General features: G+C 43.3%; 1 protein-coding gene across 3 annotated transcripts in view; it reads left to right on the top strand.

Moving 5' to 3' along the window:
• Window positions 1-20,689, top strand: part of kcnq2b (potassium voltage-gated channel, KQT-like subfamily, member 2b) — a 30,761-nt gene that overhangs the window by 7,061 nt on the left and 3,011 nt on the right. The window contains exons 5-18 of one of the 3 annotated variants that reach the window (XM_085457887.1): window positions 2,995-3,170; window positions 9,154-9,279; window positions 10,304-10,414; window positions 10,493-10,588; window positions 10,696-10,790; window positions 10,872-10,940; window positions 11,492-11,521; window positions 12,230-12,309; window positions 12,630-12,887; window positions 17,553-17,600; window positions 17,985-18,093; window positions 19,728-19,859; window positions 19,930-20,050; window positions 20,140-20,315. In XM_085457887.1, coding sequence (XP_085314013.1) covers window positions 2,995-3,170; window positions 9,154-9,279; window positions 10,304-10,414; window positions 10,493-10,588; window positions 10,696-10,790; window positions 10,872-10,940; window positions 11,492-11,521; window positions 12,230-12,309; window positions 12,630-12,887; window positions 17,553-17,600; window positions 17,985-18,093; window positions 19,728-19,859; window positions 19,930-20,050; window positions 20,140-20,315 — 1,627 coding nt within the window. The remainder of the gene's footprint in view (window positions 1-2,994; window positions 3,171-9,153; window positions 9,280-10,303; window positions 10,415-10,492; window positions 10,589-10,695; window positions 10,791-10,871; window positions 10,941-11,491; window positions 11,522-12,229; window positions 12,310-12,629; window positions 12,888-17,552; window positions 17,601-17,984; window positions 18,094-19,727; window positions 19,860-19,929; window positions 20,051-20,139; window positions 20,316-20,689) is intronic. The other 2 variants (XM_085457886.1, XM_085457888.1) reach the window with 2 other exon arrangements.

Consider the following 20,689-nt stretch of genomic DNA (forward strand, 5'->3'; position numbering starts at 1 on the left):
AGCAGGAGGGACTATGCGCTTACCTGCTGCTCCTTGGCAGGTAGCTCCATGCCCTCCTGGGTTTTAATTGCACCTTAGAACACATATGCATCAACACTACAATGAGCGGGTGGAGGGAGGTTTGGAGTCTTCTCCCACCCCCATTCTCTGCGGCCTGCTGGAGCGGGAGGGCTAGTAGGAGGAGTTGGCCGTCCGACTGCGGTCTGGGGTGTGGGGCCTCCCTGCTGCTGCGGAGTCGGGGTGGTCTGCCTCTCCCCACCGAAGGGAAAAGGGTAACACCACCTGGGTCTGGGTGCAATTCCCCCCTCCAGGGGCAAGGGTACCTAGACCCGGTTTGTAGAGTACGCTTGGGGAGTGTGATCGTGTGTACAGCGTCTCTTTATGTCTGTCTCCACGTTGGTTGAGTGTGGAGTGAGTGCATATGAGAGTATGAGGGTGGGAATGGATGTTTGTGTCTGTGTGTGCCTGTATGTCTGTGTCTATATGTCAGGTTGGGTATCAGATGCCACCTCTCTGGGGACATCTCAGGCCCTCCAAGGTTTGGAGGCCTATCTCCACCCACCACCACTTCCCCTGCCGGTGGCGGACTCCCTCAGGTGTCGGTGTGTTGGTGGTTCTTTGTGTCTGGGGGTGGGCGTCCGGGTACACACCGGCTCACTCCTTGGCGGCCGCTTGTCGGGGCCTGGGGCCTGGGGCTCGCTCGGGCCCCTCTGGAGGTGGGGTGCCCCCGGCCTCTCGGCCTGGGGCTCGGTCACTCAGGCACAGCTGGGGGCCGGCGGAGCTCACGGGCGCGTCACTGCAACTCCCCCTGACTTCTGCTCCGCGGCTGCTGGGCGAGCCCTCATCTGGGACTCTCCTCAGCTCTTACTGGGACAGTGGCGCGGCTGCCCCTCTGTTGGTCTTCCATGGTCTCTTGTGTTCTGGGGGCCTCTGGATGTCTGGAGTTTTGATCTCCTCCATACCCGCTTCACACCCTGGAGGACGGGGGCTGTGGCCCCCCCACACTCCCTAGCAGATCATTACATGGAGAAACCTTTGGAATGCAAGCATGCTGATCCACACAGGTATGCACACATGGGTATTCACAGACGCGGACTAAAGCTTTCTTGGCTGCTGCCTCAAAGCACACTGTGCGCTGTCTATCTTGCGTGCTGCACAATATCGTTTATTATTTAGTAAATATTGATATCTATGACTAGCTAGTTTATTGTGATGGTGCTTTGTTTTCTCTATTATTATGTTGCTCTTTGTTGTTTGCTGTCTCCTCTGTTTGTTTTTTTTGTTTGTTTTTTTTTTTTTCTCCATACAGGTGACCCAGGAGTTCTTTTTTTTTTTTTTCTCTCTCTTCCCCCCCCTTCTCACCGTCTCTTCTCCCCTTTGGTTTTCTTTCTTTCTCTCCCCCTCTTTCTCTCATTCATTCCCCCTGTCCTATTTATTAAAAAAAAAAAAAAAAAAAAAAAAAAAAATGACAAAGGATGAACTGAAGCTCTGCCATCACGTAATGTCGCATACTGCTGTTTCTGATGTCATTTAGAAAAAAAAAAAAAAAAAAAAAAGATTTAATCTCATTTATTTGTACATATTGCTGTCGATTCATCACATAGCTGTTTATCCAATCCAGTAGCACACCCCTGAACCCATATTTTTCCAGTTTGATTTTTAGAATTTCCTGGTCAACAGTATCAAATGCTTTTTTTAGATCTAGAAAGACTCCTAGTGCATACTTCTTGTTATCCATACATTCTGTTATTTCTTCCATTAAATCCATCAATGCCAAAACTGTTGATCTATTATTTCTAAACCCATACTGGCAATTTGCCAACAAATCATGTTTATCCACAAAGCTATCAAATCTTTTTAGAAATAGTTTTTCCAGTATCTTAGAAAACTGGGAGAGTACCGACACTGGCCTATAATTTGTAAAACAATGCTTTTCACCTGATTTATAAATGGGAATAATTTTTGCAACTTTCATTTTTTGTAGAAAAACCCCGTCCTGGAAAGACAAATTAAAAATATATTGTAGTGGTTTTACAATACCATCAATTACTCTCTTTACCGTTACCATATCAATATCATGACAGTCAGTACTCGTTTTGTTCTTAAGTCCACTGACAGTATCATATATCTCCTTCTCTTCCACTGCTCTTAGAAACATTGAACTTGCATTCCTTTCAATGTTTCCTCCCTTCCTATCATACCAACCTTTATTTCTGCAGCCAGTTTTGGCTCTATATTTACAAAAAATTTATTGAATCCATTTACTATTTCGTTCATTTTACTAATAGTATTTGTCCCTTCCATAAACTACCCAGGGTAGTCATTAGTCCTTGGTCCATTTTTTATTATACTATTTAATACCTTCCATATCCCTTTCATGCTTTCTTTATTATCTTCTAACTTTTTGATGAAGTATTCTTTTTTACAAGTTCTCTTAATTTATTTTTATACTTTTTATATTTCTTTTCCGATTCTGTAGTTCTCTTTTTAATGAATTCTCTATATAAGGTGTTCTTTTTTTACAGGCATTTTGCAGTCCCTTTGTCATCCATGGTCTTCCTGCATACTTATCTTTCCTGTTGACTTCAATAAGTAGGCTGTTTTCCTCTAAAAAAGCCATGAATATGCTTAAGAATGCCTCATAGGCTTTATTGACATCCTTGTGTTTATATACAATGGTCCAATCTTGTTTTATTAACTCATTTTTGAGACACTGCATTGTCTTTTCTTCTGCGTAAGGTGACGTTGAGTGTTTTGAAAGGTACATAAAAGAAAATGTATTATCATCATTATTATTAAAAGTGATAAGTAACATGATGATTTCAAAGACAGACCCAAGCTGCAGCGTCTGTAATGAAAACAGAAAACCCCGTGGGTTTGTGCCAGTGGGGCAATGTTAGAAGAATAACTACCAGTGCTAATGGAAAGGACCAGTTCATGATGGTACAATTAGAAAAGCCATCTCTGACCTACCTGTTACCTGTCTGTCTGCAGACATCATGGTGCTCATAGCATCCATATCAGTCCTGGCTGCAGGGACTCAGGGAAACGTCTTCGCTACGTCGGCCATCAGGTCACTGCGGTTCCTTCAGATTCTCCGAATGATCCGTATGGATCGCCGAGGAGGAACCTGGAAGCTGCTGGGATCGGTGGTCTACGCTCACAGCAAGGTAAAACTCGTATGTCTGAGTGACGCCAGCTGACGTGGCGCTGACTTGTCGGTGGTTACAGATCAGCTAATGCTCACTGTGATGAAACACTGAGAATCTGGAACAGGACACGAAAGTTTAAAAACTGACTGAAATCAAAGAATCTGAATATTTACAGATCTAAGATTGGTCCACTATTTAAAGTATTTATGACTTTATTGGATGTTGAAAGTGAAGGTTGAATAGAAAGGGAGGAGATGGCACGCAGCAAAGGGCCACGGGTCGGGCTCGAACCCGAGCTGCTGCTCTGCAGTTGTGTGGTCGCCCGCTCACCCACTGAGCTCAGCTGGCACCCAGACTGATGGATGTCAAAGGTCAAAGCTTGTGCTTAACCCCACCAGGTCTACAGTATTAGAGAAACCACAACACTGAGCTGCAGTATTGGTTTATTACTTTCATCTGTATTGATCGGAGTTATTGATTAGATCAATGTTTCACATATACCTCAAAATAGAAAAGAGTATAAATAAAATTTAGAGTCAGTCTATTTTTGTTGGTTACCTGTTTACTAGGGGTGTAACGATACTCGTACCGATATTGAACCGTTCGATACAGTGCTTTCGGTTCGAACAATACAAAATTTGTAATTTATTTTATCAACTTTTCTTCTGACGATGCTGTCTGTGTTGAGTGCTCAGTGGATCTGCGTTCGACTACTCCGCCTAGGCTGCACTGTCGATTCACTGAGCGCAGCGCAAGCTAGCAGACAGAAGCTAAGCTCATTGCAACATGGCAAACTGAACCTCCCCCACCCTCATTCAGATCTGGCGTTTGGAACTATTTTGGTTTTCATGTGACGTATGACCCTGAAGGTAAGCGAGTCATGGACTAAAGTAAAACAGTATGTCGGATGTGCCACGCAATGCTCAATTACATGGGTGGGAACTAGTGCGTTAGCGCAGTTAGCTCGTTAACGCTCGTTAACAGTGAGTGATTTCTCGATCAGATAGATTTATTATTTTATCCCTTTGTTGTTTCAGCAACATTAAATTTAAAAACTGTACGTTTGAGTTAAAATATATATTTATAATTTTAATAAATGATAAATTCAAAAAGCATGAACATTTTTTTTTGTATCAAAAAAATATCGAACCGTGAATTATGTGTTTCGCTGCGCCCCTACTGTTTACCTGTCAGAGTATCCTGGAAGATGACCAGATCTCAGGAAAGTTTGGTCTACAGCAGGGGTGTCCAACTCCAGGCCTCGAGGGCCGGTGTCCTGCAGGTTTTAGATCTCACCCTGGGTCAACACACCTGAATCACATTATTAGTTCATTACCAGGCCTCTGGAGAACTTCAGGACATGTTGAGGAGGTCATTTAGCCTTCAAATCAGCTGTGTTGTATCAAGGTTACATCTAAAACCTGCAGGACACCGGCCCTTGAGGCCTGGAGTTCGACACCTGTGGTCTCCAGTGTTAGGAAGCAGGCTCAGAGTGATCGTTGGACCTTGGACTTTGGAGTGATCGTGGGGGTTTGACCATCCAGTCTTTTGGATTTGGTTTGTAGACATGTGGGGACGCAGGACAGTGGGGCTGCTGTTATGAGCCATTAGGTGTATAGCGAAAGTGCGAGCTGTGACTGGGAGAACTGACAAAGGACTTAAGAACGCATGAAGACGTTCAGCCATGTGTGGATCCGAATGCGTGATTGTGCGGACCAGAACCTGTGTGGAATGGAACCTGCTGACGATGCTGAATTATCTACGTTCTGCAAAGGAATCTGACTTCGTATGCGTGTTCATCAAAGGATGAACGTATGGCCAGTGCTCACTTGTCTGCTGCTCTGAACTCGGATCGCCTCATGCAAACTCACTGCCACACCCCCAATTCCTTTTGGAGTGGTCCTCGACACGGAGCGGACCAGCCCAGTGTTTCTGGGTGGAAGGCCCCACTGACAGCCTTCAAAAGAAGCACGCCAGTGGAAAGCACCGGGGATCGTCTGGCTCTGACGCAGGAGGATTTCTTTGTGGATGGAGGTGGCAGTGAGGCGCTGCTCCAGGCTGTACTTTGTGTGCAGCTGTGCACAGCTGGTTTGAGACGCCTTTCGTTTGTCACTGCAGTGGACTGGTGAGCGATAAAACGTGGACCAAACATGAGCCGTGAACTACACTTAGGTTAAAGGATGAGTATTTTCAGTGTGTGAATCCGTTTGAGTTTTATGAGAGAAACCGTGGTTTGTTTCATGCTGAGGGTGGTAAGCTCTGTTACATGTTTACATCCTTTGTGAGGTTTGCTGTACCTGATTGCTACCCCCACACCTTCATTATATAAACTGACAAATAGAAAAATGACACCTCGGATGGGACTCATTCATTAATTATAAACCCATTAAATAAAGACAGAAAAAACTTTATTTGAAACAACCCAACAGAAACCCAAAACTGCTCCCAGTGCTGGGTCACCCTTGGAAATCCAGACGGTATCAGCAAATGAAACTCTCCTCCCATAATTCACTGCGGGCTATGGATCTGAGTGAGCTCGGTGCTCCTTTAAACTTGTCCAACTCTCCTCCTGGAAAATCGATTAAAGAACACAGGAAGTGAATCTGTTCACGTCATCAAATATTGCTGATCAGGATATTCTGGAACGGCCTAAATAACTGTGGAGAACCAACACGACTAGGAGGAGGAGCTAAAAACGAGCACTGAACACACAAAAAAAACAGTTTTTCAAATGGAACAAATGAACACAAATCTCACAGAAAACAACTTGTCAAACGAGTGAAGTTTAAAGGACCAGTACACTCAAATAACCACAAAACTCATACCTGATGTCATCCAACCGATAAAAGAGGATCCTTCTCTCTGTCCCGGCACCTGGACATGCAGGGTTGCAAACCTATTCAGACGACATATTTGGAGAGAAACATCTAAGAGTGGCTGGCCAACCCAGGTTGTAACCAGCTAACCGTCCGAGGTGAAACGAGGAGTAGAATGGGGGGAAGAGGCCTATCAAAGTGCCTTTTCCAACATTTGGAAAAGCTGATGAGTCTGATCCTCTTCAGTACGTAGAGAGGGGGGAAGACTTCTTGGGCCTCAACCCACTCACTGACGAGGGGCTTATGGCTACTCTTTGTAATGTTCTACCTGGAACTTCAAGGGATCCCATAAAATCCAAACCTGGAAATAATGCGTTCCTGTCAGGAGACTATGAGGATGAGCTGGTTGAGAGAGTGCGGAGCACAGTCCAAAAAGAGGCTGAGAGCATCAGAGACTTTGCCTACACGTATCAATCACTCTGCAAACGCTGGAAGCCAACTATAAGTTATTTATTGTTTACTCTATTTAATTTGTAAAATATGTGTACACACACACACACACACACACACACACACACACACGTAGAAAAATATTTAGTATACACATCCAGAAATGCATATACTATTATATATTGTAGAGATGGACCGATCCGATATTACGTATCGGTATCGGTCCGATACTGACCTAAATTACTGGATCGGATATCGGCGAGAAATAAATGTAATCGATCCATTAAATATCACGAAAGCACCTCACAAAACTTGCGACATGGCGTAACTCGTCTCATAACCGTAGCACGTCGGAGCAGTGTGGTCACGTGATACAGCGGCTGTGTGTATTTGTAGTCTCGCTACCAAACCAGCATTTCATCTCCGAGGAAGTTATCCCAGAGAGAAGTAAAGCAAGTGTGTAAGTTCCTCTCTGAATGTTTGTAAAGCATTCCAGCGTTAAGCTTAACAACTGATATATGGAGCAAGTGCCTCTCTCTCTCTCTCTCTCTCTCTCCTGCCGCTACTTCATGAAACTGCTTAATGATCAGCTGATCGGCTTTTCTGTCGCGAGTCCGTCTCTCTTGTTTGTTTTTGGCCCACTTTGCACCAGAAAGAGGAAACCAGCGGCTGAACAACAGCAGCACGTTTAAGCTTGATAAGCTGTTGTTAGAATTTATTTAATATTACTTTCTACTCGAGGATCTTTTTCTAGCTGACGGCTGTAACTGTGCAGGGGCGGATCTAGCAAAGTTTAGCCAAGGGGGCCGATAGGGCATGAACAGGGAAAAGGGGGCACAAAGACATACTTTTCTTTCTTATTCTCATTTAAAATGTCCAGCTTTTAATAAATAATTATCTGAATCTTACACCCAAAGTTTTAATCTGATGTAAAATGTATAGAAGTCAATTACTGTATATAGTAACTGTTAAGTCTAATATACCCTAGTAAGCTATAGTACTTTTTCCTTTGGGAAAGTACCATCTGTGCAGTCTGCAATTCTGTTGAAGAAAGATGTTGAATCTATTTAATTATTCTTGAAAAAATAATTTATTTCTGTGCATTTTTTTTTCACACTGCATCAAATTAAAGTTGATTACATCGATTAAGCATCACAAAGTGGAGGGTGGAGGGTGGTTCCCTATTTTTTATTTTTTTTTGCTGGTAGTTTGCAACCCTATTAGTTAGGTTGCTTAATATTTCTGCTAAGTACTCTTTAAAATACCAGAATAGGAAGGATGGAGCAGGTTTAAGTTTATTAGATTGATCAGTGTTGCTGAACTATGAAATATTTTGGGCGCAGTGTACTTTTTACACACAGGTATAACAGAATAGCTTTAGTGCTGTTGTTTATTTAAACTTGACTATGAACTTATACAAAATGCAGCAAGATATTAAAAAACAGTTTTATTGATTAAAAAACACTATATCGGATTCATATCGGTATCGGCAGATATCCAAATTCATGATATCGGTATCGGTATCGGACATAAAAAAGTGGTATCGTGCCATCTCTAATATATTGTACATATATTTATTAGTTTCAGATGTAGCCATTCTTGTATTTTGCTTGTTTACATTATTGTATTTTGCACAACTCTGTTGCTTGTGAAGCTCGCACACAAGAATTTCACTCACATGTGCTGTACCAATGTACCTGCACATGTGATGTGACAATAAAAGTGATTTGATTTGATTTGATTTGAGGTGATGCTGTTAAAATGATTTTGAAAAACATTAACCCTCAACTAGCCAGTCAACTAAGGAGCATCTGGGTTAGTTACATCTGGGGATGAAGTTGTCCACCTCAGACGCAACAACTGGAGAAGGACCAACACAATCAACTGCAATATGTACGGAGAAAAGGTTTGTGGAAAACAATCCAGAAACCTTCTTCCAGTGAAACCTTTACACTGCCAACCAGCAGAGCCCAGCTACCTCCAGCCCATCATGTCCTGCCTCCACCCTGATTTAACGTCGACTGTGCTGTTAACGTGTACGGACATTTTCACTGTATTTATTATAATGGAACCAACATTCCTACCTCTGGTCTCTCCCTGTGTGCACTACCACCGATCATCACGCTGCTCCTTTATATGGCGTATATAACTTGTACAGATCTGTGCAGGAACATCGTTAAGTCTCTTTTTTGGTTTCTCTGAAGGAATTTCAATGTAAAAATCTACAGGCTGCTAACACAGAGATTCCAAACTGTCTTTTATTGTTCTCGTAACAGGACAATAAAGATCTATTCTATTTTATTCTATTCAAGTTGGTGCTGCAGAGGTCACCATGCACCAGCTTCATGTCCATGGTGGAGAGCTCATAAACGCAGGGCTCACCCTTCAAATTCATCAAGTCCACAAACTTTTAGAAATTCAGGGTGCACTCTCTGACCGGCACCTCCAAAACTCGATGTCATAAACGGTCAGGTCATGTAGTCGAAACTTTTTTCTTACTTTTAGACTAGTTCACAGGTGTAGTTGTTTTTTTCTCTTAACGGACGAGGAAATTAGTCTTAAGGGAATATCCTTAACTTTCAGTGTGTCATAGATTCTGAACCTCGAGCTGTGGAGGAGCTTAAAGTAGCTGCTGTGCTACTAGAAGCCAGTTGAGGCGTTTCAGCACATGAGCAGGATGCCTCCCGGGCTCTCCTCTGTCCTGACTTTACCCTCTAGTCTCTCGCCCACTGCAGGAGCTGATCACAGCCTGGTATATCGGCTTCTTGTGTCTCATTCTGGCAAGTTTCCTCGTTTACCTGGCAGAAAAAGAAGATAATGAACAGTTTGAGACATATGCTGACGCCCTCTGGTGGGGACTGGTAAGATGAATGCACATACACACCCACACCTCACCTGAGATCAGGTGAGGTGCTGTTTGCCTGTGATTAGTTATCTGAGCTGCAAAGCAGCAGGTATAAACAGCATCACTTGCTGATGGCATGAGGTTGGCTTTACTGAGCTGTAAAATCTCGGGATTGATGTTGTTACAGCATCACCTTGATCACAAATGACGCCACCGTCGAACTCAAACACAGCATAAAATTCAATGAAATAGTAAGACGGGTGAAACAGAGACATAAATGATCTACAGCAGCGGGTGTGAAATTTATGGTTTTCAGGGTTTTTATCGTTAACTGTTTCCCTGGATCTTTCCCGTGTTATAGTTGTGTGTCTTATTTTGAAATAAATATTTATCCATTACCATAGCAACCGGAGAGCATTAAGGGGCAGAGAGGAGGATGTTACTCTGTGTTGTTGGTGCATTTCAGGAGGACGCTGCTAATAAAGTTACACAATTACACAGTGAATTCACGCTTATTGTTACAAAATCCCACTGCTTTTGTCTCGGTTGTATTATTTTATTTTGTTGTATTTATCCGCCACACCTTAAAGGCCGGTCCGTGAAAATATTGTCTGACATTAAACCGTCCGTGGAGCAAAAAAGGTCGGGGACCGCTGTACTACAACATACCTCGCTGGCTGACCCATGCTTTGAGCACGTCACACATACTTTTAAGAACATTTGAACTTCCTCCAACTTAAATTGGCCTCTCCTGCTTCAACATGGCCGTGCATCTCACTCAGGTGCACCAGCAGAACCAATGCAGTACAAAAGTTCCTACATGAGAATTCCCGCAATAAATGACCGAATGACATATAAAATATGCATAGTGCAAAACAAAATACATGAACTAAAAGCATGGCAGTAAAAAACACGTTCACCTAATCAGTACAGACAGAACATCCAGCACAGGTGTGGTACAGGTGTGTACACCTGAGCTGAAACAACTGGTGTTTCCTCCTCCGTGATGGGACGATGTAGTCTGTTTGTTTGTGTCTCAGATCACCTTGACAACCATCGGTTATGGAGACAAGTTCCCCATCACCTGGAATGGACGTCTGCTGGCTGCAACCTTCACTCTGATTGGAGTTTCATTCTTTGCTCTGCCGGCTGTGAGTCAGTTTTTTATCTACCTGGGTTTACCTGAGACACCTGTTCGTACCAGCTCACCTGTCTGTGTTTCTCTTCAGGGGATTCTGGGTTCTGGCTTTGCTCTGAAGGTTCAGGAGCAGCACAGACAGAAACACTTTGAGAAGAGACGAAATCCCGCAGCAGGACTCGTACAGGTGAGCCCATGCTCTGACATCACACTGACTTTGTGCGGTGAGAATCTACACTGGCACCCTCACGTGAGACCTTTTAGGAGTCAGCTGCTTCCTTCCTGTGTCGACAGGCGGCCTGGAGGGTTTACGCCACAAATCTGAGCCGAACCGATCTGACATCTACCTGGGATTATTACGAGAGGACAGTGTCTGTCCCCATGTATAGGTAAGACTGCACCTGTGCACCTGCAGCCAATCACTCCTCAGGGATTCTGAAACTGTGTGATTGTAAAATTTGTGTCTGCAGGTTGATCCCTCCTCTCAATCAGTTGGACTTACTAAGGAACCTCAAGAACAAATCCGGACTCTCATTCAGGTCTGAAAGTTTCCACACAACGACTGCACCATAACTGCACCAGTGAGCCAAAAACCCTCCTCGAACTAACCTGAGAACATTTCAGGAGCTAAAATGCTAACAGACACTTTGCATTTAATAGTTATTATTAACCTCTGTCTCTCTTCCACAGCATGTCTTTATCCTGTCTTCCTTCTCTCACCCCAACCAATCACAGCAGATGGCCCCGCCCCTCCCTGAGCCTGGTTCTGCTGGAGGTTTCTTCCTGTTAAAAGGGAGTTTTTCCTTCCCACTGTCGCCAAAGTGCTGCTCATAGGGGGTCATATGATTCTAGAGTCTTGACCTTACGATACAAAGCGCTTTGAGGCGACTGGTGCTGTGATTTGGAGCTAAATAAATAAAACTAAACTGAATTGAATTTAGAACATCCAAAACCAAAGGGTGATGTCATGCTGACCATGTCACTGTTTGGCTCATTGGTGTTTAACTGAAGAACAATAATAATCTTTAATAATCTGATGAATAATCGTCTTTAAAGTCAGTGATTAATGGCAATCTTTATCTCCCTGCAGGAAGGATGTTCAGCCTGAACCTTCTCCCAGGTCCGTGGTCTCTTCTCCAAGGACTCACATCAGATTTCCCAACATCTTATTCAACCATTGCTTTAGAAACGTTCAGCTGTCACAAAAAGCCTTTTAGATCCATGTTGCCTTACATCCTTCTATTTGAATATTTCCTTTGGTGAAGTTCAAGAGGTGAACCCTCTGTTGTCTAAGTCATCAGCAGCAATCACCCTAAATTTGTTTTAAATGGTTCCTCTGAGTCTCTGCAATCAGGGAACAAAGAAATATTTCCAGGTTTAACACCTGAGTGTCTGTCATGGTACTATGAGGAGGAGCTTGGAAAGAAAGCACCTGGAATTCTTACATGTTTGTGATGACCATGCACCTCTTATCAAAGAGGTGTCTTGGTTGAGATTCGTTGACCCATTATTAATCACGTTCCTCATCTCATGAGCCAAGGAGTGAAAAAAGGTGTCGGTCGTTATCACCAGAGGTTTCGGGTGAAACCACTGTAAGACCAAACCTGATGGGGTGAGGTCTCACATCTGAATAACACTGTTGAATGAGACGTGAAATGTCTTCCAGTCTTTTTCTTTCCAAGCTCCTTAGTTTTTATCACCTATGAGGACTAAAGTGTATCTGTTTGGTTAGTTATCTAATTATATGACCATAACCCAAAGGGATTTAAGAGCTGATCATTTTCCAGAGGTGACTAAAATCTCCTGGTCTTTCTCCTCCCTCCCACAGTCAGAAGGTGAGTCTAAAGGAGAGGGTCTTCTCGTCTCCTCGGAGTTCAGGAACCAAAGGCAAAGGTTCTCCTCAGCACGGTGGGTGTTGATATTTTTTAACGTTCATGTTTTTGGTCTGGGAGTAATCCTGATACTGATGTCATCTACGTGCTAAATGAGTCTTTAAACACAGAGTCAGACAACACGCCATCCACTGATCGTTGGTGGTGATGGGGGGGGTCGGCCTATTTCATAGGATGGGTGGAACCCCAGGACTCTCAGGCTGTGAGGCAACATAGGTAACCACTGCACCCCTGTGAGCTGGTGGTTACTGGTTTGTGCACATCAAGGACTGGCAGTCATATCCAGGAGGAGCCATTTAAGCAAAGAACATTACTTGTAATCAGGACCTGAAGTAGCACTCTGTCTTCCTTCCTTCTTACTGGTTCCTCCCGTTCGCCCAGGAGTTGCACCTGGAATGGGTCCTGCTCCTGGCATTGGTCCTGGAGTACCTGGAGGTCCTGGGGGAGTCCAGGCCTTGCGGCGGTCCCCCAGCATAGAGCCCAATTTGGAAGAGAGTCCCAGCAAGGTTCCAAAGAGCTGGAGCTTTGGAGAACGCAGCAGAACTAGGCAGGCCTTCAGGATCCGGGGAGCAGCATCCCGTCAGAACTCTGAAGGTAAGACCGGCCAATCACACTAAACACTAAAATCACATGTTCAGAAAAATCAGCAGCTTGTCCTGTTTGCCAGGACACTCTGTAAGATGTGGTCTGTCTTTACTTAAGCATTAGTCACTAAACTGCTGTTATTTTGAGATTAAATGTTTGGTTTAAAAGACTTCATCATCATCATCGTGTTTGTCAGCCTGGAACCGAATCCACCCGAAGGAATCAGCGAATCAGGGTTCACCTGCATGGCAGGACAGTTTTTATTGGATTCAAACTGATCCAGAGTCTGCTGCTGTCTCACCTCCATCAGCAAACTTCCTCTGATCTGTCCGGTCAGAGTTCGATCATCAGATTAAAATCAAAGGTGAAATTAGGAATCTGAGCTCCAGTGATGATGACTCAGGGTGAACAAACTCTTCTGGACCGGACCGATCCGATATACAGCATCGGTATCGATCCGATCCTGACCTAAATTACTGGATCGGATATCGGGGACAAACCCGCCGCCCCCATGCTGCGAGCATTCGCTGACACGGAGTGCGGATCCAGTTTAGTCTGAGTAAAGACATTAGATGTGGAAGTAGTGTGTTTTAGTTTTGTGAAAAATATTTGTGGTTACATTACCATTCAGTTTGAGGGTTACAACAGAAAATTATTATTTTAACAAATGACTGATAATTATTTTTATCCTGTGACTTTACTGTATAAAACCCTCCAACGTTTCAGGAGAAGTTAGTCGTTATAAGAAGTGTCTGTGAACTAAAAATCAGGAATGTGGGATACTGTTTGTGTGTGATTTGGAGAGCCCAGCATGTGCTCCCGACGCAGGGACGACACATGGCCAAACAGTTTCATGGTTCAGAAAAAAACTATTAAAAATAAGTGTTTATATGTATGTAAATGACACAAAATTTAGCCTCAGGTTAAAAGTGATAGAAACAGCTCACACTGACATCCATCCTGATCAAAGGTGAGTGTCATGAAGTGTTTGCATTTATTTGCACTGTTTTCCACTCTGGATGTCTGTTTATGTTCAGCTTTAAGTGTAAAAGGCTCCACTTTTTTAGTTGTTGAATATAAAGATTATTTTGTGCTGATATTGCACTTTTTTCAGAACAAAGACCTTTTTGAAATCTGCATAAAATTGCAATTTAAATTATTTTTGAATTTTACTTTAAATACTTAGATTTAAAGTTCTCCTAAATATGTAAATACAAAGATCATTATTGCTGAACTGTGAAATGTTTGGGGTGTGGTGTATTTTTTGCATACAGTGTAACAGAACAGCTTGTTTTGTTTTTTAAAATGTGAGTATGAACAGCGAGACATTAAAAAAACAAATCATATCGTATCGGCAGATCCATATTTATGATATCGGTATCGGACATAAAAAAAGTACCATGGCGCCATGTGTGGGCTCACAACACTACAATGGTACAGGTGCAAATGTGCAAGGCTTCACAGTGGATGTGAGCATGGCCGGAGCCGTTTCCACACTGCTGTGGGACGAACATTTGTGTCAAATAAAGAATTTCTTCTACAAAAATGGAAGAGGAACCCAGCTCTTTGTTTTCATTAGACATCACCTGAGGTCACTGTGACACATGCAGGACAAATGAGAGAGGGGAAAAACAAAGAACGAGGGAAGAGGAGAAGGTCGTGAGAGGAAACTGGAGGTGTGACTGATCCACGCTCATCATCTGAGCATCAGTGGAGTCTTGGTGTGTGAATGATTCTGACTGGTTTAACTGGTTCTAGCTACAGTTTCAATGGTTTTTATATCAGCATTTAGAGCAGACTCTCAAACCTTGCCCACAGTGGATGCATTTGTAGCTGACAGTCGGATGATCCTCTGGTGGACTTCCCCCTTCTTCTGTGTCAGTCAGTGGTTCCTCTCTGTCCTCAAAGCTGAGATCAGTTTAACCTCCTAGGACCTGGCGTCCACATACTGTATGTGGACATCACATTTTGGGTCGTCTAGACTAAAATACTAAATGTTGCTCTACAAGTGCCTGATATCCACTTACGAGGACATTATACTGCCACTGCTCGATCGAAATTTGAAACTAATGTTCTCTTATGTCGATCTCATGTTTCTCAGAAACAAAAATCCAGTAAAAAAAAAAATCAGGTAATTCTTTGTTTTTACATTCATCAGGTCCCAATCAGCCCAAATAGCAAAGAGAAATTAAAAATGCTGCCATGAAAGAGTTTGGGTTTAGGCGGTTAACAAAAGGACCCGCCCACCTCGAAGTCATTTCACGTGTCATTGTTTACCTGAATGCTTTTGATATTTATGTTCTCCGTTGGCTGTGCAGCCTCTTCCTGTGTGGACGTCCCTTTAATGAGCAGTTAGCTATCCGGTTGTTCAGTGATGACGCGACGAATCCTACTTCTGGGCCTAAAGTAGTCTGCGTTTAATATGGCTTTTGTGTTGTTAACATAATTAATGTTTTGTATTTTCTTCTATTTAATCTCAAAAAGCTCCTAAAACAGTCAGTGATCCCTGTTGACCTCCCTCGGCTTTTATTACCACTAATCATTTATTTAAGCTCAGTTTTTAAAACCTTAGGATATAACTACAGCCCAGCCCATGCAGCAGTATATGAATGACTAACCTCGTATTGTGGATGGATTATCTCAGTTGTTCTCCTGGCTGAAGTTTGGTCCTTTTACAGCATCCTGCCATGCGATTACATTTGTTCCTGACCACCGAGAACACTCACGGTAACTTTTATCCAGTGGAAAAAAAGTTAGCTTGTTTATATTATGCTAACATAGCTGTGTCGCTAGCGGTCACGTAGCACATCATTATATACCAGCTAGCCAAACTTCAGTAACCCTACAAACGTCACTGCTGTTTAATTTTCTGTCTTTATTTATGCTGGAAGTGATAACAGAGCTGTACGTTTTAATTTGTTTCCAAAACCCCGCAGTCAGGACATGCTATATTGTATTTAGATAGAAGCTAGCGAGCTAACTCCCTGCTAACTTCTAACTCCGTTAAATGTCATAAATTCCGTTTTCATGGATGCCTGGATGTTAAACTCAATTGTTACACCTGGTAGAGCAGAACGCTGATCATTTTATTAAAGATGAAAGACTTTAGACAGTTTTTCAACTCTCAGTAATGCCACAGTGATCGTTTGATTTATGGACCTGCAGCGGAGTTTAGACCCAGACACGGCTAGTGACGTCAGACTTAACGACCGGATAGGATGTTTCAGGAACTGTAATCTGAGACGTGATATCAGACTTCTAGCATTCAAGTTCAAGGCGTTCATGTAAAGTTCACGCAAACCCTCTGTTTCCAGCGTTATAGAAAAGCTCGTGGGATCCCTTTGGTTCTGCTCTTCAAATAAACTTCCCTCTGCTTCTAATATTTACACATTCAAATTTTATTTATCACATACACAATCATACTCAGTACGACATGCAGTGAAATGCTTGTTGCTGTGCAATGCCCGACCATAAAAAACTAAACATAAAACTAAACTAGCCAGAAATTTTCATAATATACACGTTTAAAATGTAAAAATTTACAGTAAAATTGAAGGTAAAAAATTATAAATAAAAACAAATAGAATGTGCAGATAAACAAATTTAAGAAGTTATAAAACTGTGCAAATAAACCGTGTGGGAATAAACAGTTGCTGATGTACAGGAATGAGAGAGAGTCCAGTCCTACACCTGGTTGAGGGACCAGATACCTGAGGGAAGAAGCTCCTCCTCATGCTCTCTGTTTTGGCCTTAAGGGAGCCGAAGCGCTTCCCATAGTCCATTGTTGGGTCCATTTACCATACCACCTTTATAAAGCAATTTGAAATAAAAAATGTGTTTTTAGAAGAGTCTTAAAGTCAGAAAGAGAAGAGGCCTGCCTAACGTGCGAGGGCAGATCATTCCACAATTTTGGAGCAGCTACAGCACAACCACAGCCACCTTTAAATTTATAGTTAGTCTTTGGTACCTTAACGAGCTGCTGATTGGCAGACCTAGGGGAGCGGGCAGGTGTATATGGCTGTAGTAGTTTGGGGGAGGGGGGCAGTCAGGCCATTAAGAGATTTATAAAGGATCCTGAAATGAGTTAATTAAAAATGTGCTCAGATTTTTATGTGCCAGTTAAACGTCGCACTGCAGGGTTAGGATTAGGCGCAACCTGCAGATGCCTGATGGATGCATCACTAACCCCACAATAAAGTGTGTTACAGTGTGTCTCAAAAAGCTTCCTTGATAAAATAGGGTCTATTTTAGATGAAGTGCCTCACATTAAAAAAAGCTAGATCTTACAACCTGACTGTCAAGTTTAAGCTCTGCATCCATTTCAGATCACAGCGTTCCTCATCTTCCAGTCACACTGAGCTAGGCTAGCACATTCTGTGTGTGCTAAGCTAGGCTAGCACATTCTGTGTGTGCTAAGCTAGGCTAACACATTCTGTGTGCTAAGCTAGGCTAGCACATTCTGTGTGTGCTAAACTAGGCTAGCACATTCTGTGTGTGCTAAGCTAGGCTAACGCATTCGATGTGCTAAGCTAGGGTAGCACATTCGGTGTGTGCTAATCTAGGCTAACACTTGCAGGTATAAAATTTGGTAATTGTTTGGTTTTCTGGGTGACTGTGATGATGAGTGTGATCTTCCGTGATGAAGGTGTTTCCTCTCTCCTCTTCCTCCTGTAGTGCTGATAGAGATGCAGGATGAAGAGTTCAGACAGAAGAGCTCCCCAGGTCAGCACACACTCACACACACCAGAATACACAGAGGGAGGCCATCAGGGCAGAGGTAAACAGGGACATGGGGTTTCAGTCTGTGTGCAGAGCTTTGGTTACCATGAGCGTTTCAGCAGGATAAAAGTGAGTCACATTTCCTACTTTGTTTACATGCAGTGGCGTCTTGTTGGGCATTATGACGTGAGGGGCTGTATTGCCACCTGCAGGTCATGTTTGTGACAACATTTTAGTTTTGTTTTAGTTGTTTGTTTGTTTTTTTTGTCCAGACATCAGGTGAACTAGTTTGAGGTCTCTGGTTGTAATGACATGTTGGGTCCCACAGGTTCTGCAGTCCCGTGTGTGTGTGGTCAATTACACCCATTGTGTTTGTTGCCGTTTTAGAGGCCAGCCTTCCTGGAGAAGAAATGGCTGATGACAACAAGAGCTGCCACTGTGAGTTTGTCCCTCAGGACCTGACCCCAGCGTTAAAGGTTACCATTAGAGCCATCTGGTACGAACAGTTTCCTGCAAATATTCGTTTTTCTGCCACCATTCATCGCTTTGCTCACCCTTTATTTGCTGTTTATTCTGCACTGAATCATGTTTTTATTCACATTACTTTTATTTCTTTTTTTGTATTTTTTTTTAAATTTCTACTCACCCCAGGGTCAAAGGTCCCCATCAGCTGTTGGGTAAGAGCAGTCAGTCTGACCTCAGTTAGCTTCATTGCTTTATGTTGTTTCACTGTGTTCTGTTGTGTTGTAAAAGCACCTCTGCTAAGACATTACAATTATTATTGTTATTATCATTTCTCATGTGTTTTTTGTTGGTGTATTCAGGCATATCAGTTATCTGAAGTTTCAGGTCTTGCCTCAGCAGCTCTCCAGCAGTCCAGCTGTCTGGTTCTGGAATCTGGATCAGAACTAAATTCTGAGACATGCAGCAGCTCCAGTAGAAATAAAACCTCCTCAAAGAGAACCAGCTTCCCTCAGGACGTACGCTGAATCTCCAGAAGTGTTGGCTGTCCTTAGTTTGCTGTATGCTGTATGCTACCCCCCTCAGCTCACTTCAGAGCAGCGACTAAGAAACAGCATGTAAACAAACAAGCTGTGGGCTAGCTTCCATGTTTGTTTTGATCCTGAAGCATGTGGGAATGGAGGGGCCCTACCTCTGGGACTTCCATGACCCACCTTCTACAAGGCACAGAATAAAACCAACATTGTAGTAAGATATAGAAATATCATGGAGCAGCACGGTGGTTAGCACTGTTGCCTCACAGCAAGAAGGTCCTGACTTCAATTCCACCATCAGGCTGGGGTCTTTCTGTGTGGAGTTTGCATGTTCTTCCCGTGTTTGTGTGGGTTCTCCCACAGTCCAAAGACATGCAGTCAGTGGGGATAGGTTATTCGGAAACTAAATTGCCCATAGGTGTGAATGCAGGAGTGAATGTGAGTGTGAATGGTTGTCTGTCTCTGTGTGTTAGCCCTGCGACAGACTGGCGACCTGTCCAGGGTATCCCCGCCTCTCGCCCTAAGACAGCTGGGATAGGCTCCTGAAAAGGATAAACGGAAGCGAATGGATGGATGGAATATATAAATGTCTATAAAGTGTGATAAAAGGATGAACACAATGTGGCCTACCCTAATGTTACTGTTCTTTCCCAGGTATCGCTGACGTTTTTAAAGATAACCATTCAAAGTTCTGGTTGACTCGACTGTCAGAGAACGAAACAGTCTTTGCCTGCTCTTTGTAGATTTGATCGGGTCTTCATCTTTGGGCCAAGCTCAAACCGTTACTTTTAACGTGTTTCTCCATTGTGGTGACCCTGAGCCCAGAGCTTACCAGCAGGACTGTGAGCCACAGTTTTCAGGACTGAAGCAGAGATATGGACCATTCCTTATCTCCATTCCACAGACTGTAGATGGATGTGGTCAAGACTTGATTGACCTCATTAGCAATCCAGGCACTCATGCCAAAGCATGCCGGTAAACAGCGTGCAACTCAAACTAGTCACCAGGACTTGGATAAAGAAACCACACAGCACCCTGTACAGAAAAGCCCCAGAATATCTTCTAAGTATTCAGATTCGGTTTTTTGATTTCAGACAAGTGGTGTGACTGCTGGCTGTCTTGTTTCCTCTCTTAGCATCATGCGCTTCATGGTATCCAAGAGGAAGTTTAAGGAAAGTCTTCGTCCCTATGATGTCATGGATGTGATTGAACAGTATTCAGCCGGACACCTGGACATGCTCGCCCGTATCAAGAACCTCCAGTCTAGGTAAAACTGCGTGAAGTAAGACTTTATGAGGTTTTGAATGGCTTGACTCACTCTGTCTCCTGACTGGCAGGGTGGATCAGATCGTTGGCAGAGGAACACCAATTGCAGATAAGGATCGTCCCAAAGCAGCCAGTGAGGAGCTACCTGAAGACCCGAGCATGATGGGACGCCTGGGGAAGGTGGAGAAGCAGGTAACCAACAGACTATAAAGAGTACACCTGGTGGCTTTTCTGCTATGGTTTCAGACATGAGTCTGTTTTGCTGGTGTTTTCTCACTTAGGTCCTGTCCATGGAGAGAAAGCTCGACTTTTTGGTTAATATCTATATCCAGCGAATGGGAATCCCTCAGGCTGAGACCGACGCCTACTTTGGATCCAAGGAGCCAGACCCAGCACCACCCTATCACAGTCCAGTGGATCAGCTGGAGAAGAGCCAATCCATCGCCAAGATCATGCAGTCAGTGTCTTTTTATTCATTCATCATGTCATTAATGTAAATGAAAATACAAGTAAAGGGTAGCGTCATCAAAGTCACAGTAGTGATGAGAAAAATATAATAAATATTTCCCAATTTTAATCGAACTTGAACCTGACCTAAAGGCCCGACCATCCAATTCAATTAAATTCAATTTATTTATACAACGCCAAATCACAACAACAGTCGCCTCAAGGTGCTTTATATTGTACAGTAGACCCTACAATAATACATACAGAGAAAAACCCAACAATCATATGACCCCCTATGAGCAGCACTTTGGCGACAGTGGGAAGGAAAAACTCCCTTTTAACAGGAAGAAACCTCCAGCAGAACCAGGCTCAGGGAGGGGCGGG

The sequence above is a fragment of the Copadichromis virginalis genome, linkage group LG5, assembly GCF_057382275.1.
Source record: "Copadichromis virginalis isolate Kocher_CV1m ecotype Utaka linkage group LG5, C_Virginalis_male_GT1.1, whole genome shotgun sequence".
Lineage (NCBI taxonomy): Eukaryota > Metazoa > Chordata > Actinopteri > Cichliformes > Cichlidae > Copadichromis > Copadichromis virginalis.